This window comes from Tauraco erythrolophus, chromosome 23 (assembly GCF_009769465.1).
Source record: "Tauraco erythrolophus isolate bTauEry1 chromosome 23, bTauEry1.pri, whole genome shotgun sequence".
In the NCBI taxonomy this organism is placed as follows: Eukaryota; Metazoa; Chordata; class Aves; order Musophagiformes; family Musophagidae; genus Tauraco; species Tauraco erythrolophus.
The window spans coordinates 2,376,282-2,400,885 of record NC_141487.1 but is presented as its reverse complement, the minus strand read 5'-3'; the positions used below and the strand labels follow the sequence as shown (position 1 = coordinate 2,400,885).

General features: G+C 43.5%; 1 protein-coding gene across 1 annotated transcript in view; it reads left to right on the top strand.

The window, feature by feature from the left end:
* Nucleotides 1-24,604, top strand: part of UBR4 (ubiquitin protein ligase E3 component n-recognin 4) — a 78,267-nt gene that overhangs the window by 17,432 nt on the left and 36,231 nt on the right. Inside the window, exons 26-64 of the mRNA XM_086625712.1 lie at nucleotides 346-470; nucleotides 1,038-1,135; nucleotides 1,265-1,422; nucleotides 2,140-2,349; nucleotides 3,364-3,465; nucleotides 4,329-4,429; nucleotides 4,622-4,820; nucleotides 5,044-5,232; nucleotides 5,583-5,646; nucleotides 5,839-6,030; nucleotides 6,639-6,709; nucleotides 6,839-6,986; nucleotides 7,520-7,747; nucleotides 8,175-8,345; nucleotides 8,447-8,629; nucleotides 8,914-9,072; nucleotides 9,669-9,821; nucleotides 10,108-10,335; nucleotides 11,178-11,335; nucleotides 12,392-12,563; nucleotides 12,716-12,917; nucleotides 13,197-13,360; nucleotides 13,584-13,800; nucleotides 13,973-14,189; nucleotides 15,567-15,599; nucleotides 16,726-16,789; nucleotides 17,272-17,406; nucleotides 18,045-18,219; nucleotides 18,455-18,592; nucleotides 19,024-19,145; nucleotides 19,515-19,626; nucleotides 20,150-20,280; nucleotides 20,422-20,599; nucleotides 20,783-20,887; nucleotides 21,379-21,534; nucleotides 22,189-22,357; nucleotides 23,352-23,448; nucleotides 23,884-23,991; nucleotides 24,477-24,593. Of these exons, the coding sequence (XP_086481838.1) occupies nucleotides 346-470; nucleotides 1,038-1,135; nucleotides 1,265-1,422; nucleotides 2,140-2,349; nucleotides 3,364-3,465; nucleotides 4,329-4,429; nucleotides 4,622-4,820; nucleotides 5,044-5,232; nucleotides 5,583-5,646; nucleotides 5,839-6,030; nucleotides 6,639-6,709; nucleotides 6,839-6,986; nucleotides 7,520-7,747; nucleotides 8,175-8,345; nucleotides 8,447-8,629; nucleotides 8,914-9,072; nucleotides 9,669-9,821; nucleotides 10,108-10,335; nucleotides 11,178-11,335; nucleotides 12,392-12,563; nucleotides 12,716-12,917; nucleotides 13,197-13,360; nucleotides 13,584-13,800; nucleotides 13,973-14,189; nucleotides 15,567-15,599; nucleotides 16,726-16,789; nucleotides 17,272-17,406; nucleotides 18,045-18,219; nucleotides 18,455-18,592; nucleotides 19,024-19,145; nucleotides 19,515-19,626; nucleotides 20,150-20,280; nucleotides 20,422-20,599; nucleotides 20,783-20,887; nucleotides 21,379-21,534; nucleotides 22,189-22,357; nucleotides 23,352-23,448; nucleotides 23,884-23,991; nucleotides 24,477-24,593 (5,749 nt within the window). The remainder of the gene's footprint in view (nucleotides 1-345; nucleotides 471-1,037; nucleotides 1,136-1,264; nucleotides 1,423-2,139; nucleotides 2,350-3,363; nucleotides 3,466-4,328; nucleotides 4,430-4,621; nucleotides 4,821-5,043; nucleotides 5,233-5,582; nucleotides 5,647-5,838; nucleotides 6,031-6,638; nucleotides 6,710-6,838; nucleotides 6,987-7,519; nucleotides 7,748-8,174; nucleotides 8,346-8,446; nucleotides 8,630-8,913; nucleotides 9,073-9,668; nucleotides 9,822-10,107; nucleotides 10,336-11,177; nucleotides 11,336-12,391; nucleotides 12,564-12,715; nucleotides 12,918-13,196; nucleotides 13,361-13,583; nucleotides 13,801-13,972; nucleotides 14,190-15,566; nucleotides 15,600-16,725; nucleotides 16,790-17,271; nucleotides 17,407-18,044; nucleotides 18,220-18,454; nucleotides 18,593-19,023; nucleotides 19,146-19,514; nucleotides 19,627-20,149; nucleotides 20,281-20,421; nucleotides 20,600-20,782; nucleotides 20,888-21,378; nucleotides 21,535-22,188; nucleotides 22,358-23,351; nucleotides 23,449-23,883; nucleotides 23,992-24,476; nucleotides 24,594-24,604) is intronic.

Here is a 24,604-nt window from a genome sequence, read left to right as displayed (position 1 = left end):
AGGGTAGTGATGCTTAAGGTTGTTTCACTGAGATAATCTTGAGACTGTCAGACCATCAAGAAAGAGAGGGGTTTAATTCTTACATTAAGAATCTGAAGTCTTCTAAACTCTCATTAGAACCTATGTAGAAGAAAGCGAAAGTAAATCAGCTTTTTCTTTTGAGTGGGTGCTTCTCCTGGTAAGTAGCTTAGAGGAGATAAAAGCTCAGAACTCCCGTAGTGGGGTGGCACGAAGTGTGGGGAAGAACTACAGAAGTTTACTTACTTGTCTGTCAGTCTATTGACATACTTAGTTCTGAAACACAGAGCTGTTTCCTGAAATAAATCCTTTCCATCCTCAACACAGATCGTACTTGCTACGGAGCCTTTCTGAAGAGGGCTCCACTGAGAACAAACCCTCTGAAGAGAAGCTCCGAGGTTATGCTGCTGTCCTGGCCATTGGATCCAGCCGTTGCAAGTCCAATACTCTAGGTGAGGGTGCTGGATGGTTGAGATTTCCTTCGCTGTATAGGTGAAGCTTCCTACAGTGCTACCAACGTACAGTTTCAAAGCTGTACCCTGGCTGATGTGTTCTCCACCGCTTTGTTCAAATCGGTGTGTTATCCTGTCACCAGCAGACTGGAAAGTCTTTTCCCTTTAGTATCCTAACAACTGAAAAAGTTGGGCAAACCTCGAAGCAGTAACTATCTTGTGGGCTTATCTGGCTTATGGAACTGCTTTTATAACCATGTTGGTGCTCTGGTGGCATGGCATAGTATGAGGAATTACAGAACGTTGGTATGTTGAAGACTGCTGCAAATAAGTATTTTTGCCATGTTTCCTGTTGTTTTAGTAAAATGAAGGAAGCTGGGAAGCTCTCGCAAACTTTAGACTTGTAGAAAAGCATGAAACTAGCCCTCAGTGGAATTACAGGTCAACTTAACTACACTTGTGTATTAGTCAAGTGATCTAAACAGTTTTAAACACTTGTAGAAGGATTCTGGTTTTTGTAGGACCCATGAAATTACTCAGTGACTTACGATTCCGTATTTATTGCAGGTCCAACGCTTGTTCAGAACTTGCCATCGGCCGTGCAGGCTTTATGTGAATCCTGGAACAACATTCATACAAACGAGTTTCCAAACATCGGCTCATGGGTGAGTCCAGCCTCGTGACTTGATCTGGTGTGATCTTAACTCCTTAAATTGCTGGGAATGGCAGGCAGCGTGTCTTTCTATTAAAGATAAATTGTTCTGACTTTTGCGTGCACGTGTCTCGATCCTCAGCGCAACGCCTTCGCGAACGACACGATCCCCGCAGAAAGCTACATCAGTGCAGTCCAGGCTGCCCACCTTGGTACCCTCTGCAGCCAAAGCCTGCCTCTCGCAGCATCCCTAAAACACACCCTTCTCTCCCTGGTCAGACTCACTGGGGATCTCATTGTGTAAGTGGTGGTTTTCGGTTACGTTCTTGCCGTGTAGATCTGTCTGCTCTTCTGAATGTCTGTCTGTCTTTATCAGGTTGCTTGGGTGAGACACTTAGTGAACTGGACCTGTATTTTGGACGAAGCCTTTAACAGAGTTACTTTCAGTTTACGGTTCTAAAATGAATGAAAAATAGCTTTTCTGACTTGATCTGATATCTCTGAAAGTCAGGCTCCCTGCGAGAAACCTTTAGTCTTTTTTATTGAATAGGCACTTGAAGAAGCTGGGGTATAAACTGAAGCAATACGTATCTAACTCACTCATTTGCGCTTTGTTATCATTCACTTCTGTGATGTTTTCAAAGCATAAGGAAAATGTGGAATGAAAGAATTATTTTTTTTCCCCGGGGCTTACTCTTAAGATATTCTGAAATAAAAAAAATGGTTGTTGACACTGCAGACAAGTCCAGAAGCTATTTTGTGCGATAGCGTGACTGTCTAGGAAAATGTTGTAGCTGTATATATGCAGAAATAACACGTGTAGAGTTTTCCAAATGAGGACTATTTTTCTGAGAGGAAAAATGACTGAGTCAGTGTATTTATCCTGGCTTTCTAAAAAGCTTTTGTCACAGACTTCCACCCAGACTTGTGCCTTACTTGTATGACTCTGATTTATCCAATAAGGATATTGTCTGGTACATCATACAGGGAATTAACTGATTTTCTTTTCTTTTCAAGCTGGTCAGATGATTTGAACCCACCACAGGTGATTCATTCCTTATTACCCCTCCTTTTGGAGACCAGTACAGAGAGTGTGGCAGAAATAAGCAGCAACTCCCTAGAAAGGATCTTGGGCCCTGCAGAATCAGATGAATTCCTGGCGCGTGTTTATGAGAAATTAATCACGGGATGCTATAACATACTGGCCCATCACTCTGATCCAAACAGGTAACGGGGCTGTGTGGCTTGTAGTTCTCTTCCAACAAAGCTGTATACAAAGAATGACTACAGTATTTTTAAATACCAGTGTTGGTTCTTGACCAGCACAACAGAAAAGCAAAAAATCAGCTTATTTTTATCCGTTGAAGACTTCTATACTTGTAGACTAAAAATACAAGAGATTGTATTCATGTTACCAGAATTTTCAGTGTTGCCATTCAGGCAGCGTGGATTTTAATCATCTCTTGTAACTCTGGGTGGATCATGTACATATCTGGATAGTTTTTTATTTCAGCAAATAGAAAATTATGTAAATACAAGCACGAAATCAAAGCTGAAGATGCTGACCTAACTTGCTTTATATTCCTTTGTTCTTGCTGTTTATAAGGATGGCTAATCCCTGCTTTATCATAGCAAACTAGCTGGATTTATGCTTCCCACCCCTTACTCACTGTGTGTATAGAGGGAATCAGCTTGATGTGCAGATGTTGATTCTTCCCATCTGAAACATAAAACCATTAGGCATGATGATGTTGCATCTTTTTAACACTGATCCTCTCGGGATGGAAGGTATTCAGAGGGAGATCTACTGTGCCTTCTGGTAGAGAATGTAAACATAATTGGATTTTACTTGCTGGGTGCGTTGTGGAGTGGGGATGAGCACAGGAGAGAATGGGGAGAAATAACACTAAAAGAGACTGAAAGTGTGAAAAGATCAGCTATTTAGAGGAATTTGTAATGTGAGGAATCTGAAAGTTCTGGATTATTCTAGGTTTCTGACTTGTGTGTAACTTGCCTACAGCATTACGTGCCACTCTTTTTCTGAACATTTGGTGGATTTGTTGTTGTTTATCTGTGTTCATTCATCAATTATTTTTCTCCTGTCTCTTGGAAGGAGAGCTGCTTTCAGCTAGTGGAAAGTTTATTCAAATTGTATTTGCAAAATTGGTCACTTCTTGGCTGCCAAAATTGTTGAAATTGCTCTCATATATTATTATTTAATATGCATCTTTGGATCCTCAGTGGCCTGGATGAGTCCATCTTGGAAGAATGTTTGCAGCATCTGGAGAAGCAGCTGGAGAGCAGCCAGGCCCGAAAAGCCATGGAAGAATTCTTCTCAGAAAGGTGAAGTCATCCTCAAAGTTGTAGGCCAAGGACTTTATTTCTCTTCCTTTTTCTCTTAGCTTGTCACTGTCAACACCTGATGCCATTGCACAGGAAAAGACAGAACCCTGTAAGGACAGGATACCCTTCAAACGTGAAAAGATTTTCTGTGTGGGAGCTGACCTTGGTCTTCATCACTCCAAATAAAATATTCAACGAGTCCTCATAGCGATCGTCGGTGGGGAATCTTGCCAGACAATTGTTTTGTCGAAGGCATTATAAGGAGGTTTTCGAAAGACGCTGATCTATAAGGCAGTTGGGAAATCCCAGGTTCTCTCAGTGCTTCCTCGGGGCAATAGGTTGATAATTTTAAGTGAAGGTGGGATATTGGCCTAATTTAGAATTACAAAGATGAATTATGGTGAAAACAGCATAGCACAACAATGTTGTGAAGGGATACAGGGGTGAATTGGAAGAAAATTTTTCTCTGTCAGAAAGCTGATCATTGTCTGGTTTTGCACTCTACTTGTTCAGCAGTTCAAAACTGAAGCAGTCTGGTGGCTGGCTGCTGTGCTTTGTTAATGTGGAAGAGAAAAACAGGCAAGAAAATACTGAATTTCGGTTTGGAAACCAGTACAGGCCCTTGGTATGTGGAGAATACCGATATGCTACTCAGGTGCTCATGAGATTTACAGGTTTAGTCTGAGCTGAGTTTGCTTTTTGTCTGAAAGCAAGTTCTGTGGCTTGGCTGCTGTGCTGAGCGATGTCATACGAACTGTTACTGATCTTACAGTAACATAAGGGCAGATGAAACTAAGTGCAAATGAAGAAAAAGGACTGAGTTGTCTTTTGCAAAGCTGACTTCATTTCCCCTCTCTATATAGTGGAGAACTGGTCCAGATCATGATGGCGACAGCCAACGAAAACCTCTCAGCGAAGTTCTGTAACAGGGTGCTGAAATTCTTCACCAAGCTCTTCCAGCTGAGTAAGTGATCGTTGAGCCTCTTCTGCCCTGCCTTTGTCCATCGTGCTGTATTGCGTTAGACTGCAGTAGGAAGATGCTTGAAAGAAAAGCTGTAAAAGGAAGTGGAGTGACAGGTTCACACTTACAATGGAAAGCCATCTTCAAACACGTTCATTGTAGCATTGGTCACTCACTAGTCGTTTTCTCCACCAGCTGAGAAGAGTCCCAACCCCAGCCTGCTGCGACTGTGTGGCTCGTTGGCTCAGCTGGCTTGTGTGGAGCCTGCACGTCTCCAGGCTTGGTTAACCAGGATGACCATGTCCCCACCCAAAGATTCAGATCAGCTGGACGTTGTTCAAGAGAACAGGCAACTGCTGCAACTCTTGACAACTTACATTGTTCGGGAAAACAGGTAAAGTATTTGTTATTTCTTTTGTGTGCTGTTCATTTCTTTTATTCTCTAGATGGGCATATTACTTGTGAGTTGCTGATGGCTTCCTGTTGTCAGCTTTCTGTTTGCCAGGTGTGGCTGTTTGCCCTGAAGGCAATGCCATGTCAGTGCTCTTGCCCTGTGGTGCTTAGTTGTATTTCAGCAGGTGATGTACCATGTCTGAAACTTTTTTCTTTTTGATTAGCCAAGTCGGAGAAGGCGTGTGCACTGTTCTACTGAGTACCCTAATACCAATGGCAACAGAAATGTTGGCCAACGGTGATGGCACAGGCTTTCCTGAGCTGATGGTCGTGATGGCAACTTTGGCTAGTGCAGGACAAGGTGCGGGACACCTCCAGCTTCATGGAGCTGCTGTTGATTGGCTAGGCAGATGGTAAGAGCGAACTGTCTACTGCTTTTTCTTCATTTGCATCACTTACACTGATTGTTCCCCACCTCCAGGCAGTTTGGGGACAGAGTTCACATTTACTGATACACACTTATTTTTAAGTTTGTTGTTTGGAATATAAAGTGTCTAAGAGAGGCTGATCTGTGTCCCCTCATGAAGAACAACCATGTGGTTTCTTTGTCTTTTCCACTCTGGATGGTTTAATTACTGTCTTTATACGTTTTCTGTTGCTAATCTAAAGCAAACTGAATGCTTGAAGCTATGAGTGAGAACTGAGTTTGTACTTCCCAAAGACTGTTTGTTGTCATGATCTTCTCTACTGTTTTGTGTTACAGCAAGAAATACCTGTCTCAAAAGAATGTGGTAGAAAAAATGAATGCAAACGTCATGCAAGGGAAGGTAAGACACATGACTTGCTTAACTTAACAGGAATAAACCTCAGACATGAGATGTATGAACTGTCCTGTTCTGGTTGCATAGTGGGAGCATTAAAGCAATTTGGTCAGGGGGACTGTTACATTTTCTTGCCTTACAGCAGCTATTATGGAGTCTAAATATTGCCTCTCATTTTTGTTCATCTCTACTTCACAGCACGTGACTATCCTGGAGTGTACGTGCCATATTGTCTCTTACCTGGCCGATGTCACCAACGCACTGAGCCAGACCAGTGGCCAAGGACCCAGTCATCTTTCTGTTGATGGAGAGGAACGGGCAATCGAGGTGGATTCGGACTGGGTGGAAGAGTTGGCAGTGGAGGAGGAGGACTCTCAAGCTGAAGATTCGGTAGGCAAGAGTCACAGTGAGATGAAGATTTATTTTGCAGCTTGCAAATCAGAATTACTCAGGTTATAAATGAAGGCTTTGTTGTTATTGTTTATTCCTAACGGAAGACTGAGTGCAGAACCCCAGTCGTTGGATCTGGAAGAGAGTATCTGTCATTCATGTGTAGATCTGTTTGCTTTGTGATGTCAATGAAAGTTAAAAGTGGTTGTTTGTTTTTTGGGGTTTTTTTGAAAACAAAAATGAAGAAATGGTATAAGATGGTTTTGTTCCTCAATTTTGTTTCTCAATTACTAGCTTTTATATCAACAAGCAACTTACATTAGGCTTTTAAGTGCTGTTGGGTGGAAAAAAACCCTGTTACCAGTGCATTCTTTAAAATTTGTTGTTTCAATATATTATTTTTGTTACTATTTTCTTTTTCTTGATTCATTCTTTCGAGTTGCTGTAAAACGTCGCCATCTCCTCTTTCCTTGTGGTTTGATACCAGCTGCCTTCTTTTAGCTAAGTGGTGCCAAAACTTGCCGTTCTTGAAACGTGCATTTAGTGTCTGAGGAATGTGTTCTGTGCCTTTACTGTAGCTGCACTTATAACAACTTTCCTCTTTGCAGGATGAAGATTCTCTTTGCAATAAGCTCTGTACCTTCACCATCACGCAGAAAGAGTTCATGAATCAACATTGGTAAGAATCTCAAACTTGTGTGCAGAATTTCAGCTTGGTATTTGTGGCTGTTGAGAAGGAAACAAATGCAGCCTGTGAGCCTTCCTGAGGCATTGTATTTTATAAACTCATCTGGCTTATTTTGTGCAGGTATCACTGTCACACGTGCAAGATGGTTGATGGGGTTGGTGTTTGCACAGTTTGTGCTAAAGTTTGTCACAAGGATCATGAGATTTCTTACGCCAAATACGGGTCGTTCTTCTGTGACTGTGGAGCCAAGGAAGATGGCAGTTGCCTGGTAAGGTGTCTTCATGTCAACATACAAGCTGTGATTTCTTCTTTCAAGTCTTCTGCAGAGGTTTCTGTTCTAAAATAAGTCATGATACAAGTGCATAAGAATCCCAAGACTTGGAAGTCCTTGGCTTTACAATGAGCCCTCCTATGTACAGCTTCCTTGGCGATTTAATTTTTTTGCTCTGAGTAAGCGCATCGGCAAATCTGTATCCTACTGACTACTGGGGTTCCACCTACCTTTACAGAATTTGAAAGTTAGCTTAAACTACACGACAGTCAGATACCACCTTTTCCCATGTTTTCTACAAGCAGCAAGCAAAGTAATTTTATGTTAAAGACGGAAGTTTCTCTTATACTTGAGTGGAGAGTGGCATGCAGGATACTGTTGTTGTATTTCTTTAAAATTGCATTTTATAATAATTGCTCTCCATTTCTTTAAAATTGCGTTAATCTTGCTGCTATTGCAACCTGTATTCATTTTGTCAGTAGTAAAATTGAGTCTGGCTTGGGCTTTTAGCATTGCTGTGTCGTTGCCAGGCTTTGGTGAAGAGAACTCCCAGCAGTGGTATGAGCTCTACCATGAAAGAATCCGCCTTCCAGAGTGAGCCCAGAGTGCCCGAGAGTGTCATTCGACATGCAAGCACCTCTCCTGCAGAGAAAGCCAAAGTCACCATCAGTGAGGGGAAGGGCCCTGACGAAGAAAAACCCAAGAAGAGCAGCCTGTGTAGAAATGTCGAGGGCTGTCGAGAGGAATTGCAGTCCCAGGTATAATTATCAACTAGGTTTAAAAAGGAATATGGTTTATGATGTGGATCTTGGGCAGACTGTGTTGGTTATCAGCCAAATTGCTTGATTTTTATGGTCGTCTTTATGATAAGAGGGATCATAAGAGGATTCACTCTGAGAGTGGTGAGGCACTGGACCAAGTTGCCTAGAGAAGTTGTAGATGCCCCATCCCTGAAAGTGTTCGTCAGGTTGGATGAGGCTTTGAGCAACCTGGTGTAGTGGAAGGTGTCCCTGCCCATGGCAGGGGGGTTGGAACTGGATGCTCTTTGAGGTCCCTTCCAACCCAAACCATCCTATGATTCTATAAAAGTGGTGTCAGGCTTTAAAAACTGGTTGACATGCAGCTCTTATGAAGACTTCTAACAGGAACATCTTGTGCCTCACTTGCCATATCTTTTTCTTGTAGGCCAACTTCTCCTTTGCACCTTTGGTGCTGGAGATGCTGAACTTCCTGATGGATGCCATTCAGATAAACTTCCAGCAAGCTTCAGCCATGGGGAGCAGCAGTCGTGCACAGCAAGCTCTTAATGAGCTACATACTTTGGACAAGTCAGTAGAAATGACAGATCAGTTGATGGTATGATGCTAAAGGAGTGGTTAGGTGATGGATGGGTGGGATTGCTCTTAAACAGAAAAAACTGAGTGATGGACTTCTGTGTGCTGTTACTAATGACTCAGGTCCCAACTCTTGGCTCTCAAGAAGGTGCTTTTGAGAACGTCCGCATGAACTACAGCGGTGACCAGGGCCAGACGATCCGGCAGCTGATCAGCGCCCACGTGCTGAGGCGGGTGGCCATGTGCGTGCTGTCCTCCCCGCACGGACGTCGGCAGCACCTGGCTGTGAGCCACGAGAAGGGCAAGGTGAGCTCTCTAACTCTGCAGAGAACCTTGGATTGTAAAGGGAAATGAAACAGCCCTAGAGCACTGAACAGCAAGCAGAATGTGATTTGTTCTGCCTGACCTGAGATCTCGATCTTCTGTAAAGCATTGCATGGCTTAGAAAATCCTCTTCTCGTTCTTCAGAGAAGAGAGTTCTTCCAGCAGCAGCAGTGAATGCTGTGGGGACGCAGTCATAGAACTGAAATTGAAATACCTTTTTGCCCTCAGTTGTAAAGTTGGGTAACTAAGTTCATTTTGTTCTGCAGATTACAGTCCTTCAGCTCTCAGCATTGCTGAAACAAGCAGACTCCAGCAAAAGGAAATTGACCCTTACTCGCCTTGCGTCTGCCCCCGTTCCATTTACTGTTCTGAGCCTAACTGGAAACCCCTGCAAGGAGGACTACCTAGCTGTGTGTGGACTGAAGGTAAGTGCCTGGCAAACCCTTTTCTAGGCAACTGGAAACATCAGCTCAAAACCAGCTGTGTTTCTTTCCTTTGAGGAGCTAGCACAGAGCCATCTCCAAAGGTCTGTCACTAATTTTAGCTCATGAGTCACTTTGCTACTAGATACATGAAGTAGAAGAAGCAGGACCTGTATAAATAATATAATAAATGAGACAGTGCCTCAGAATAATACTTCTTCCTGTAGTTAGGCCAATTTTAACACAGGAGTCATGGTCTGGTCTTGTGAAACTTGGTGTGTTAGAAAAGTCTGTAACAACTAGTGTTTTGTAGCAAGGACTCTTTCTAATTTTCCCAAATTTAGATTCAGGCTTCACAGTGCACAATCCAGAAGTCTGTTGTTTAGCTAAGAAACAGCTGGACTCTGTGTGGTTTTAGTTTTGAGGTTTTTTTTTTTGTAAACTTTGCTGTCATTCATCTTAAATGCAGGAATTTTGTAGATACTCTATAAATCATTATTGGAGCTAAGAGGAATGCTGGCTTTTAACTCCTTTCTTGGCTTGAAATATTTAGAAATGCTTTATTCTAGTATTTGACCAGTTTTTTGTCATTACTCCAGGACTGCCACGTGTTAACGTTCAGCAGCTCTGGATCAGTCTCTGATCATTTGGTACTTCATCCCCAACTAGCCACTGGAAATTTCATCATTAAAGCTGTGTGGCTTCCAGGATCTCAAACAGAGCTTGCTATTGTGACTGCAGACTTTGTGAAGGTATGTTTGGTCATAAGCTACTGGTGATATGTCTTCTTTCAGAAAGTAGAGTCTGGATCTCTGTAGGGCTGCCTGTAGAAGTACGTGATAATATTCTTAAAATAAATTGGAAATGTAAATTTGTGGTGTTGGTCTACTGTTGCCGTAAGAAAAAGCAAAACCAAAGAACTCAAAGAGCAAAAAAAAAGAACGATGACATCTAATAGGCATTCCCTTGTCTCAGCCCTTGTCCATTTGCACTGTTTTGTACCCTAGTAGTTAATTATTTCCTCGATTCTTCCCACAGATTTACGATCTCTCTGTAGATGCCTTGAGTCCAACTTTCTATTTCCTTCTGCCGAGCTCCAAAATCAGGGATGTTACTTTCCTTTTCAATGAGGAGGGCAAGAACATAATAGTGATCATGTCCTCCGCGGGGTACATCTATACGCAGCTTATGGAAGAGGCGAGCAGCGCCCAGCATGGACCATTCTATGTCACCAATGTGCTCGAAGTCAATCATGAGGACTTAAAGGTACTGATGACTCCCCTTGTAGTATGGGCTGCAGTTTGTATCTTAGGTTTGAAAGCAGAAGTTTCCTTTTTTCCTTTTTTTTTTTTCATTTTCTCCTTTTAAGCCCCCCGATCTAGATCCATGAGCTTGCCATTCCTCCAAAGAGAGAAATACCCTTGCAGTGAAAGGGGGTGGGGGTGAAAATTAAACCCCTTGATCCTTTCATCTAGAAAATGGAGCGTGCTTTCCATGGCTGGCTCTGAAGTCATGCCCAGCAGGATTTCTCAGCAGGGAGATGGCTTCAGAGCAGTGCTGTTCTCAGAGTGAGGCACTCCAAAGGTGCAGTGACCAGAATGGATAAAGTTACTGACCATTGCTGGGGCTGCAGAGGTGGGGTGAGCCTTTGTTTCTGGTCAGTAGCAGCTCTGTAGTCTTGGGGGTGACTTTTTAAATCTGTCTACGTTTTGCTCAGTGTTTTTACACCAAAACCATGGGAATAGATGATAAGGTGGCCCTCAGGAAAGCTCTTTTGTGAGCTGGGAACATGGGGAGTGCTCCATGTGAGATTGTCATACAGCATTCAAGCACACAGACGTGGTAGCTGAGGGCACTACCCAAAGCCTACGGGTGTGCAATCTCAGCATCCCCTTCAAAAAGCCTTTGAAGTAACTGATGGATGAGTTCACCAAGGAGTTGAGCTTAGAAAATTGTAATTCAGGGCTGCGTTCTCTCACTGGTAGGGAGGGGGCAGGAGGAGAGGCTTTTAGAATGATTCTGTCATGAGAAATTTAAAAGCCTGATAGAGTATTTTGGAGTATTTTGGATGTGTTTGTTTGAAATGTTGTTTCCCTCTGATCCTACAGGACAGTAACGGCCAGGTGGCAGGCGGTGGTGTGTCGGTGTATTACTCCCACGTGCTACAGATGTTGTTCTTCAGCTACTGTCAGGGCAAATCCTTTGCAGCCACCATCAGCCGCGCCAATCTGGAAGTGCAGCGGCTATTCCCTATCAACATCAAGAGGTGAGCCTTGTGTGGAAGGCTCTACTGAAATTTTAATTTCTGGTTATTACTAATAAATATTACTAATGATTCTTAACATTCCAGCTCTGAATGGCCAAAGCTGGTGGTGACGATCCCTTTTTTGACTGAAGATTTCTTGCTACTTTTCATGTTGCTTCTGCCTTAATGGCAGAACGATTTGAAGCTAAAGCTGTCTGTTTTGGCAGTGGGGTGCATATGCATTTTTTTCTTTTCCCTAGGATTTCACAGCAGAAAGGTGGCTTCAGTGCTGCCTTGCTGCACAATGCAGAGCTGCTCCTGGTGCAGCAGCTGGAACCGATGGGATTACCCACCCTTGCGGAGGCTGCAGAGCAGGAAGCCTTTGTTTCCTTTCGGCACCAGTACTGCAGTGGTGTATCGTGCATATCAGGGGTTGTTTGCAGGCTCCTTTGAGGCAAACCAATCTCTTATGCTCTGAATATGGCAAGAAAAACCCTGTCATCTGTTCTGACAATGAGAGCTGGGCGTTTAGGCCACAGACTCTTCACTAGCCTGGCACAAAGCCACCGTCATGAGGAGGCTCTGTAGAAGGGTCGGGTTCCAGGAGCTCCCTAGTCCCAGTCGAGTTTGGCTTAGTCTTTTTGCAGCTTTATTTTTTTCCAGTGAGCAAGTCGCGCAGATTCTTCTGCATTGGCCCTTGCTCAGTCCTGCTGGGTGTGTTGTTGAAACATGGAACTGTGCATCTGTTCAGATAGGATGGTTTTCAGTTATCTTCTAAAAATTATTTCCTTGGTTCCAGGCATAAAACGTTACTAAGTAAGTGTCTTTCCTCGAGTTTTCAGGGTGGAGACCAGGGCTGTGGATTGGGATGCTTTTATGCCTTTTGCCCACGGAAGTGACTGTCTCAGGTTTCCCACTTACGAGCTCGGCACCGATATTCCTGGCTGTTCATTAATGCAGTGCTTTGAATTCCTGCTGAGGACGAGGCGTTAACCGATTTGAACGGTGATGGATTTTGTGTGGTTTTGCTGGTGTGACTTTTTTTATTAATGTCATTCTGCCCTTCATCCCCTGCAGTTCAAATGGTGGGAGCAAGACTTCACCGGCGCTGTGTCAGTGGTCTGAGGTGATGAACCATCCTGGCTTGGTGTGCTGTGTTCAACAAACCACAGGTGTCCCACTGGTGGTGATGGTGAAGCCAGACACCTTTCTTATCCAGGAGATTAAAACCTTGCCAGCCAAAGCAAAGGTTAGTCATAGTTTTCTGTATTTTTGGCCCTTCAAATATGGTTTCTTCATGTTCCATCAACAAGATCTCTAGTTTTCCAAACGCAAAGAGTTTGTTTCTTTAACCAGCAGTTGCCAGATCCTTCCCTTAACTTGCATTGTGTGCCTTTGCAGATTCAGGACATGGTGGCCATCCGTCACACGGCCTGCAACGAGCAGCAGAGGACCACTATGATCCTTCTGTGTGAAGACGGCAGCCTGAGGATCTACATGGCCAATGTAGAGAACACTTCCTACTGGCTCCAGCCCTCTCTCCAGCCTAGCAGCGTCATCAGCATCATGAAGCCAGTTCGCAAGCGCAAGGCAGCTGCTATTAGTAAGGGACTTCTCATACATATCTCGTGCACATGTAGGTGCAAAGATTGATCAGCATCATATAGATACTTCAGACGTCCACTTCTGACAATTAACTGGTTAACCTCAGGGCTAAGTCTGGGTAAAATGTTGCCATAGATGTATATAAAATATGTAGCTATCTGGCTCATATGGGCATTTCCAGAGGAGGCAAGTCTCCAAATGAGGCGCTCGTTCTTTTTTACTGTAGCTTTGCATGTTTAGAATGTATTTTGTCAAAACCAACTCTCTTCCCTTTTAGCAACTCGCACATCCAGCCAAGTGAACTTCCCTATTGACTTCTTTGAGCACAACCAGCAACTCACAGATGTAGAGTTTGGAGGCAATGACCTGCTGCAGGTTTACAATGCTCAGCAGATAAAGCACCGCCTCAATTCCACTGGCATGTATGTGGCCAACACAAAGGTAAATGGGGCACTTGGGGGATTCTGTTGGGCTTCTAGGTGACTTTATTGTCTGAATTGATAGCATGCCTTTTCTTAGAAGTCCACATTGTTCGAATGACCCTTTACAAATCCCGTGATACTGTTCGGTAAACAGCGGAGACACCTGTGTGCAGGCTTCAGATTCTTAGCTTAGGAGTGAATTTTTGACTTCTTCTTTCTGAGCTGCGATTTGCCTTCTACAGCCTGGGGGTTTCACCGTCGAAGTGACGAACAATAACAGCACGATGGTGATGACAGGCATGCGGATCCAGATTGGCACGCAAGCGATAGAGAGAGCACCCTCCTACTTGGAGATCTTTGGCCGCACCATGCAGCTGAACATGACCAGGGCTCGCTGGTTTGACTTCCCTTTCACTCGTGAGGAAGCCTTGCAGGCTGACAAAAAACTGACCATCTTTAGTAAGTCTGTCTTAGTTGTTTGCTTCGACTACCTGTTGGATTTTGTTGGACGAGTTGAAGCCACTGTGCTTCACCTCCGAGCTGGGAGGGTTTCCACAATCTATGTGTTTGACCTGCCTACAGAAACAGTTTATAAGAAATTGCTTATAAGAAATTTTTCTCCTCACTGCAGTTGGGGCTTCTGTGGATCCTGCTGGAGTCACGATGATGGATTCCATGAAAATTTATGGCAAAACCAAAGAACAGTTTGGATGGCCTGATGAGCCCCCCGAAGATTTCCCATCTGCTTCAGTGAGCAATGTTTGTCCTCCAAACCTAAATCAAGGGAATGGCACTGGAGACACGGAGTCGACTACTCCTGCTGCTGCCAGTGGGACTGTCCTGGAGAGGTATTTCTGCAGTCTGTCTTCTCTTTCTCCTTGAAAACGGGTAGTTGCTGCAGGGGGAACCTAGGTACGCTTGTACGCCTTTCTTAACTGGGAGAACTTCAGGGATTTAGTGAGTCCTTCTCACTGCCATACAAAGCAACAACTGAAAAGTCAATGTTTGTCTTCTAAGAAGGGCTTTGTGCTCACTCTTGATTTATCTGGCGGAGTAGATGGATAGATCTGTGTGCATCCTTCGTGTTGCTAAGTTCATTTGTTACTGCACTCTTGAAGAGTTAAAAGAGATTTCTGCCTTCTTGGTGCATTTTCTCATTTCAAGCTGGCCCTTTTTCATTCTCCAGAGCTCACAGAGGTTAGGCCTCTCTGAAGTTAAGTTGAGGTCTGTGCGTGACCTTGCTTTAGGCTAGTGGTTCCCACCAGCTTATCTTGTAGCCCATATGCCTCGGGCTTAACTAGCATGTTGGAGAAAGCGTTGGTTTTTTTCCCCCTCCTTATTCCTACTGAGAGTCAAACCACAAGGTTGAACTGGGCATATCTTTAGCAGAAGAAAGAGAATTTATTTATTTCTTTTTTTTTAATACCGTGTTCTTTCTCTGAGCTCATACAGTCTGTGCCATAAGGGTTGTAGAAAGCCTGGCAAGGTAGCAAGGATAGGAGGGAAATAGGGCAAAGAGGAGCTCATACAGCTGAAAAACGAGCATTTTAAGGGATACGCTGCTTCACTGTGAGTAAACAGGGTTAATTTTGTCTTAGTGGAATTCTCAGGTAAAGGCTCAGGGCTTGAAGTGACAGTTTTGTCCTGTCGAAGGACCTGTTTGGCCATCCTTTAATATTTTGTCTAATAGTTCATGGGATTTTTTCCTGTGCTTATTTTCTCTTTTCTTCCCTCCTCTGCTGTGACATCTCCACAAGATGTCCCTCTCTGCACAGACATATTTCTGGTTTCCCAAAGTAGTGGCATTATGTTCTAAAAACTCAAAACCAAAAAAAATTACTATTTTTATTTTTACTTATGTGTTACAGAGTGCAGCATAGTTACCTTGTAAAGGGCTTCTTGAGTACGAACAACTAACGAGAGGCAAGAAGCAGCTTTGCTATCAGAAGTTTGATGTTTGCAGTTCAAATTTAACCATCACTGGTTCTTTAAGCGTTATGCTTTGCCTGGGTGGCCTGGGTCTCCTTTATTTGTTTTGCTATTAGGCAAGTGTCTCCCGCCCAGATAGAAAGGACCATGCTTAGATTTACTGTATATAGTGCTCTCCTGGCTTCCTGATTTCCCTTTTAATTTGCCTTTTGCTTAGAATGTGTTCTAGGGAGTTTTTCTGTGAGCTTTACACATTATTTTTTTTTTTTTTTTCCTTTTTCTTTGCTCCCCCAAAGTTCTGAAACTGAGTCCCTAACCACCCTGGACCGGTTAGTATGCCATCCTTTTCTCTGCACGAATGAGTGTGTGTCAGAGAGACAGAACACATGGTGTGGCTTTTGTTGCCTGTTTTTTTTGTTTTGTTTTGTTTTCCAAGTGACATTTGCTTCTTTACATTCTGGTCATTGCATGGCAGATGGTTTAGCGAAATGTAAGGATGAGGTGGTTTGCAGATTTTTGCTGTATACAGCATAACTGTTGCTTGTTTGACAGACTCCTCTTTTTGCTTTGTTCCCTCCTTGTGTCTTTTTATCCCACGTATATTCCCCTACTAGGCTGCGGGGAGGGGACTGTAATGTTATTTATCACCACCAGACCAGACGATTGTTTTTTTCCTCTACCTTGTATCCAGTCCTACACTGTTATTTCTCCCTTTAATGCTATCTCTTCCCTCCTTTCTCCTATATTCTTGCACTTCTGGTGTGTCAGATGGCATTTCAGGTAGTTCTACTGCGAGGCATGAAGTGGTGCTGCAAGGGAGATTCAGCACTTTACCACAAGTTGTAAATAAGGTTTTCCCGTGGGGCAAGTATTTTACTAGCCTGCCTTACCACTGTCAATAGTTTGGACTTGAGCATCTCTCACTTGGGTCATACCCAGTGCTCCAAGTTAATTTTCCTCTGGAATATTTAGTGCTGAAACTCCGACTTGGAAAGAGCAACCTGTGTGAAAATAGCAAGCGAGTAGAATCTTGCTCCCTTAGAAAAGTCGGTTACGCTTTTTCCCATGTGTCATACCAACCCTTGATCTGCAGTCATATGTACGTCTGTGGGCCATGGTGAATTGGTACTGTCAAGACAATCCAAGTTATCCCTGCTGCAGGCTGCGTAAGGAAATGTTTTATCCTCTTTGGTAGAGAAAAGCCCCTGTCTTTCAGCTGTGGATTATTAAAGCAGTCCTAAGTTTGTCTGTGAGCGTGAGCCAGGTTTAACTCTGGTCTCTAACACAATGAAATGATATGCATGGTGCCTGTGGCAGGTTTTATCATGCTTTGATTTTGTACTTGGCATTCGTTAGCTGTCTCTGAGCTACTCATGACTGTAGCCCGCATAAAGCAAAGTGCTAAGGAGAGAGAAGGGGTGCTGTACTCAAGCCTGCTTTCCTTTCTCCCTTCAGGCTAGTAGTGAGTTCTTTAGAAGCGCTGGAAAGCTGCTTTGCTGTAGGACCAGTCAACGAGAAGGCAAGTAACTTTCTGAATACATTCTGGAGCTTTCGGAGCTGGGGGAGGGAGGGGCAAGATCAGCAGCACCTCCTGCAGCCCTGGGGGCCTGATACGGAAGGGAGCCGCATCCGTTTTGCTCAGAGCACTGATCTGAAAGTTGACTTAGCGAAAAGCATTTGAAACTAGTTTAGAATGACAATTGGCATTTGCATTTATAGCTGGTGGGATTTTTGTGCTTGTCGAGTGACCTCGTTTACAAAAACAGCACAGTAGAAGCCCAGAAATCTCAAAAGGACTTTTCTTGTAGAGAAATGGGAAATGTTCCTTAAATGTCAAAAAATAAATCGAGGAGGCTGTCAAAACTGTATTGAAGGAAGGCAGAAACTTGTATGTACAGTGCAAGGAAAGGAGGGAGCTGCACATACGCTGAGAAATCACTCGTGCATCGCCTTAATGATAAATGTACTGAAGAAGGTTTTTTTGTCTGTTCTTGGGGGCAGGAGAAGAATAAGGTGGCAGCTCAGGAACTGGCTACTATGCTGCTGTCCATGCCAGCTCCTTCCAGCGTCCAGCAGCAAACCAAGAGCCTCTTGGCTAGCTTGCACACCAGCCGCTCAGCGTACCATAACCACAAGGTAACACGGTGCAAGGATTTCAATGTCTTCTGTAGCTTGCCAGTTCATGGTTGAGATGCAGCATGCCCCTAGAAGGCCCTTCCTTCGTGCAGCATAACCCTGCTGGCTTGTTTTCCTTTAGCTCCTGCTGCCTGCCTGGCTGGCTGGCTTTTGTGTTTCACGAGGACTTCACTACTTAAAATGCTTTTTGAAGATTTTGGTGGGAAATAATGTCAGTTAATCTAGAGAAATCAGGATCTCTGAACACATGAAGTTTGTTTGCAAACTGTGTAGCTCTGGTTTCCGTTTCCACAGGCATCTGTCTTAGGGTGATAGGAAAATACCAGGGTAAGTAGTGGTTAGACTATGTGCTGGCATAATTGCAGTAAATGCACAGATGCCTGCAGGCAGCCTTTGCTAACCATTTAAATTAGTGTGTTTATGCACTGGAAGGAAATGTGAAAATCTGTTCTCAAGACAGATTTCTTCTGTTACCGGATGACTTTTAATATTAATTGTCCTTCTTAGATGACATTGGCTGGGAGTTAAAGCTGCAAGTGCCACATTTCCCCAGGATCTGTCCTGCAGTTGTATTTCAGTTGCCTTGTTGTGCTGCTGTCTGTAGTTTTCCTTTGCCTATGTTATCCTTCACTTTACAGGATCAAGCATTGTTAAGTAAAGCCATTCAGTATTTGAGTTCCTCAACCAAAGAAGGAAAGGACCTTGATCCCGAAATCTTTCAGAGGCTGGTCATCACTGCTCGATCCATTGCTATTATGAGACCCAACAATCTGGTCCATTATACGGAATCAAAGCTGCCACAGCTGGAAACAGGTAGAGAAGTCTGGATTTTACTTCCAACTTTCTCCTGGGATAACTGAACATTTCTTGGAGTATCTGGTTCGGTGTGACAGAGATTGTATTGGACACGTTCAGTAGGCATGTGATAATCCTTGTAATGAGGACACGAGAGCCTCTAACAAAAGCCATTTTGAGTAAACTTGGTGTTACCCTCCTTGTTAACGTTTTCCCCTGCATATATTTGACCACTGTTTTTTAATCTGTACAGAGAATGAAGAAGGGCAAGAGGCCCAGAAGCACGCTGAAGGAGATGGCTGCACATTTATTACCCAGCTGGTCAACCACTTCTGGAAGTTACATGCATCAAAACCCAAAAACGCTTTCCTTGCCCCTGCCTGCTTGCCAGGTGTGCCAGCTCTTCTTTTGCTATTGTAAAGCTTGCGTCTTTTGAAGGAGCCTGTTTTAAGTTTTTAAACAGAGAAAACGGCTTGTTCTAAACAAGGCTTAAGGTGTTAATGATGCAATAAACACTTACTAAGGTACATCTGCTCCAATGCTTTTGTTCAGAAGGATGTGTATTGTGCTAGTAAAAAGGGACTGATGATTGATTTATTCACAATTGACTTCGTGGATGTTGTTAGAAGGATGTTCAGTGGTGCTGGTATGTGGCATGCACAGTATCCCGTTATGTGCTTGTTTTGGTTTGAAAATTCAATATATTTGTGGTGCTTCCGTTGTGCCTTGAAGTCTACAAACAAAAGATGCTTCCTGCAATATCTCCCTCTGTGCCGAAATGGAAAGACAGCTGATTACAGTCCTACTGTTATTCCTCCTTAGGTCTCACTCATGTTGAAGCCACAGTCAATGCTTTGGTGGATATTATCCATGGATACTGCACGTGTGAACTGGATTGTATCCACACAGCATCCAAGATCTACATGCAGATGTTACTCTGCCCGGTACGAAATCTTGCTCTACTGTGCATCAGCCTGTGACACTGGTAATAAGAAGAGAGTTAAATACAGGTAGAATGATGATGATGCGTAGTATGGATGCAAAATAGAGGCATGCAGCCAAAAGCAGAGCCAAAGGAAGGAGAAATTTCTCTCCTTTTATCTTAGCAATGTTTGTGATGTGCTGCATGTGGAGCCATTAAGTGTTGCTTAATTGCTGAGGGAAACAGGGAGTTTAGAAGTTGGGCAGTCACATAGGTTTTACGTGGATCGTGACCAATAGAGAGTCATAAATATTTTTAGCTCTCTTTCCAAATAACTGTGAATAAGCACTTAGAGCTTAAGAAGTTTAATGATTAACTGTTAACCCTGTAGGATCCTGCAGTGAGCTTTTCTTGCAAACAAGCTCTGATCAGAGTGCTGAGACCAAGGAACAAGCGGAGACACGTCACCTTGCCATCCTCCCCTCGGAGCAACACTCCTATGGGTATGCAAGATCCATGCATCTTTGCCTTTAAACGAGCGTGACCTACTTCATTTGTCAGAGGAAACAAGAAAATAAAGTAGCCTTTTTTTAAAATTCAGTCTTTTTCCTTTCTTTTCTCTGTCTTGCCCCCTGAAAACCTTCTTCTTGTGAAACATTCACCTCTTCTTTGATGTTCTTGGATTCAAAGAGGAGATCTTTCTGAGATATTCCCATTTCAGTGGTAGGGAGATCTGACTCTTTTATCTAGGGGTTAGTAATCCAGACTGTCCTAGTATATCTGTACAATATTGTATATTTTCAAGTCCCTATAAATCAGTCATAAAGATGTGTGCAGACCAAAATTAGGGTATCAGATCTCCACCCAAGAGATGCTTTTTTAGCATTGATGTGAATTGTAGTTGTCATGGAGTCTGTTAGTGACTGGGGGTAAACTGAGGACAGCTTAGGTTTTCCTCCAGCGTGATTTATGTTCATGATGATGTGAGGAAAGAGCACGTTTGTGAATTAATCCCTTGTAACTCAGGAGATAAGGATGATGATGATGATGACGATGCAGAAGACAAGCTGCAGAGTTCTGGGATAGCAAATGGCGAGCATATCCGACAAGAAAGCCAGGAGCAAAGCGAAGTTGATCATGGGGACTTCGAGATGGTGGTGAGTCCAGAGTGCTTCTTTTTGGAGCCTTTTAAGTCTGTTAAGTACTTGAATTTGATTCAGTTATGATGTATCAGTTTGTAGTGCTCCATGAGCTGGTGGTGGTTTGGTGAAAGCTCTCACTGCGTTTCCTCTCCGTAGTCTGAATCTATGGTTCTGGAGACTTCTGAGAATGTGAATAATGGGAACCCTTCTCCCCTGGAGGCTCTTCTGGCCGGAGCAGAGGGTTTCCCTCCTATGCTGGATATTCCTCCAGATGCAGATGATGAAACAATGGTGGAATTAGCTATTGCCCTGAGCCTGCAACAAGATCAGCAAGGTAAGATGTAGGCATTTTTGTCAGTCAAAAAGATAAATAGAGGTTGAGAAGACTGAGAAGGAAATAGCAGAAGCTGTTGGTGTCACCACCAACATAGCAACGATAGTAGAAATATATAGGGAAGGCCAGAGTTAACATAATTCTCTCATAGAAAGATACCCAAAATTCGTTTTCTTCTTGCAGGGAGCAGCAGTAGTGCACTTGGACTTCAGAGCTTAGGACTGTCTGGCCAAGCACCCAGCTCTTCTTCTCTTGATGCCGGAACGCTCTCAGATACAACAGCATCAGGTAACTGTTCACTGCAAGGAATCAAGCTTTTTTGATTTTGACTTAAATAATGACTTAAAATTTGTCATAAATACAGTTTTGAAGAACCAATTATTACTATTGGCTTCATGTATTTTTGGTAGTACATTTGTGGGCTTTTCCTGCCTTCATGAACTTTCGTTATAGGCTTCTGAGGAAGTTATTTCTTCTTCTTAAAATAAAGCAAGTAAAATAAACCATATACTGAATTTCCTTTGCATTTATAAATGACCAGGCATTGTTCTTCAAGTAACTTGTATAATTGGCCATTTGATGAGAAGGTTTCCTTCTCAGAGTATCTCCCCTCCACTGCTTTCAGCAGGCTTAAATATACTGATGGACACTTCTAAGTTCCCTCTTGATTTGTAGTTGAAAATTGACACAAAAAACCAAAGACAAATATCTGTGGCTTTTCTTTCTTAGCATGTGCTTCTTTTGAAGTTCTATCAAGACAGTGTTTTTACTTGTAACAGCTCTCTTTATTCTCTTAGCTCCAGCGTCGGACGATGAAGGCAGCACAGCTGCAACAGACGGTTCGACTCTTCGGACTTCACCTGCAGACCATGGCGGAAGCGTGGGCTCCGAGAGCGGGGGCAGCGCCGTGGACTCCGTAGCTGGTGAGCACAGTGGTGAGTATCTGTTGCTACACCAGGGTCTGTACATCTGTTTTCTGCCGTGAGAGGACTTTGCCAGAGTGAGGACAGTGGGTAACCCTGGCAGCAAGAAGTTACAGTTCCAAATAGATGATGCCGTGCGTTGTTTTATGGTTACTGCCAAAGTGCCATATAGACTGAATATTTGCTCACCTTTCGTGATTCTCTAGAAGCGTGGAATCTTGCAGTAGTTTTTGCTGGTTTATAATAAGAGAGTGAAGTAGCCTAGAGCCAGACTGAAAGAATTCACTGTTTAGCTTAATAAGTTTGGATGGGGTAGAATTTTGTCTCTTTTTTGCTTGGAATTGATACCCGGGTAAAATAATCAGACTTTTATGAAAAAAATTGTGTCCTCGCTGCCCATCCATGCCTCCTCTGACTCGATTTAAATTACTGCTGCGGAACCGATTCAGTTTGGGCCACAAAGATGAGGCTGGCAAACAAAAGAATGCTGGGGTCTTAAGTTGCATCTGTAAAATGACTCTCTTCTAGCTTTATAAAGATGACCAAAACCACCATCTCCTTAGAACTATAATTCCAAACGGTGGTTTAGCTGCATAGGTTGCTATGAAGCAACAAGATGCGTGTTCAATTGTGCTGACATTGTCTTTCTCTTTTTTTCTTTTTCAGTGTCTGGCCGTAGTAGTGCCTATGGAGACACAACAGCTGAGGGTCACCCCGCTGGACCAGGCAGTGTCAGCTCCAGCACAGGTGCCATCAGCACTACCACGGGCCAGCAAGAGGGAGATGGTTCAGAAGGGGAAGGGGAGGCAGAGGGAGACGTCCACACCAGCAACAGGCAAGGGGTTTTGCTTTCCTCTTCAAGAATAGTGTATCTGGTCTGCAGTGTCGTTGTTTATAGAGGAGTGGACTGTAGGTGCTGAAATTCTTGGACTGTGATTTGTCACTGTTGGATAATAAAAATGGAAAATCAGAAACACAGGAAAGAGCAAACTCCTGTTGCAAAATGCCTCCCTCTGTGCATTTTTACAAGGGTGTGTAGTGATAGGACAAGGGACAATGGATTTAAACTGAAAGAGGGGAGATTTAGGTTAGATATAAGGAAGAAATTTTTCACTCAGAGGGTGGTGAGGCACTGGCACAGGTTGCCCAGAGAAGCTGTGGCTGCCCCATCCCTGGAAGTGATCAAGGCCAGGTTGGATGAGGCTTTGGGCAACCTGGTGTAGTGGAGGGTGTCCCTGCCCATGGCAGGGGGGTTGGAACTGGATGATCTTTGAGGTCCCTTCCAACCCAAACCATTCTATGATTCACCATGTAACACGTTACACGTACCTAATGTGTGTCCCACAAACTGCTGCCGGTACAAAGGGATGAAAAAGTCCTGCATGAGTCTGGTAAACAGAGGAATCACTAAAATCTACAGCTTGGGAGCTTGTGAAATTCAGTGTTAGGAATAAAGTATGTGCAAGAGTGCTAAGCATTTTGGGAAAGATCTGTGGGTTTTCATTCTATGGGAACACGCTCAGTCATTTTACAGTACGGTTTGGGACTGATATTTAGTATCTGTTTATAGACATTGAATTCTGCCAGTAGTCATGCCAGGCAGTGTAGTTCTGAAGTGAAGAACGATGTCCATTGTCAGAGTTGCTCTGCATCTTTTACACTGCTTGACTGTGATGTCACTCTGTGCTGATTTGATGATCTTAGGATTTCTTCACGCTCTGAATTATGTGCTAAATTGCAGTGCTCTGTTGATAACCCTGCTGGGTCTAACAGTTCTTGTGGTGTGTCTGAAGTCCTTCGTGTCTGATTCCTGGCTTCTGACTTCCCAGGCTGCACATGGTTCGACTGATGTTGCTGGAGAGGCTGCTGCAAAACTTACCTCAGCTGAGGAATGTTGGAGGAGTCCGGGCCATTCCTTATATGCAGGTAACTGAGGAGGGCTCAAGACTTAAGCCTTAATAAAAACAGTTAATCACAACTACTACTGCTGAGTTTCTGTTTGCACATGCTTTTCCCTTTCTCTTTCCTGCTTAGTCACAGCATGTGAGTCCAGCTCTAAGATGTTTGACAGTTGAACAGCATTCCTGACCTGTAGATTTTTGCTGGATATGTACCCTTGCTCCGTGTAATGTTAGCTGGCTGATAGGGAGCCTAAGGGCTAAAATCCTCGAGCCCTGATGTGTTTGGGAGGGTCTTTTGGGTTTATACTCAGTGCTTATATTAGGGTGTGATGACGCAGGCAGAATTTGTGAAAGAACATAAATTAAGGTAAAATCTGCAGAGCTTTTGTGAAAAATAATCTGTATTTATCTTGAAAACCTGGAACCTGCCTTCTATTAATTCTCTGACTTCTGTTCTCAGGTTATTCTGATGCTCACAACAGACCTAGATGGAGATGATGAGAAAGATAAGGGAGCTCTAGATAATCTTCTGTCCCAACTCATTGCAGAACTATGCATGGACAAAAAGGTAAGCTGTGGTATGAGCACACGCTCTTCAATTTGCTTCTTCTAGACCAGGCTTCTTCCCCTGGAGGAATTAAATGCACAGAAGTCATAGAAACACTTTGGTGTGTGGATGTGTTCGGGCAGTTTATTTCTCTTGGCTTACTTCACATAAGGTAGAAAATTACATGAATGTAACTCTCACTGTTTCCTGGTTCCAGCATCCACAAGTGAGCATGAAAATTTGTTTTTGCTTGAATTAAACTCTTAAACCAGGCATGATCAGTGATGCATAATTGACAGCTATACCTTTTCATTTATGTAATACTGTTCTCTGGCATCCAGGCCACTGTCTACCCTTATATTGAGAAATATGTGCTGCTTTTTTAGTTTTACTGCTTGAGCTTAAATTGGAAATGCTTTATGAGGATCAGAGCCCTGCAATTTAGATGCTTAGGACAATATGCTCAGCTCTGTAAGTAAGTAAGCAAGCAAGCTCTCTCCTTGCAGGATGTGTCTAAGAAAAATGAACGCTCTCCTGTGAATGAAGTGCACTTGGTGGTAATGAGGCTGCTCAGTGTGTTCATGTCCAGAACTAAGTCAGGATCCAAGTCTTCCATTTGTGAGGTACATTATTC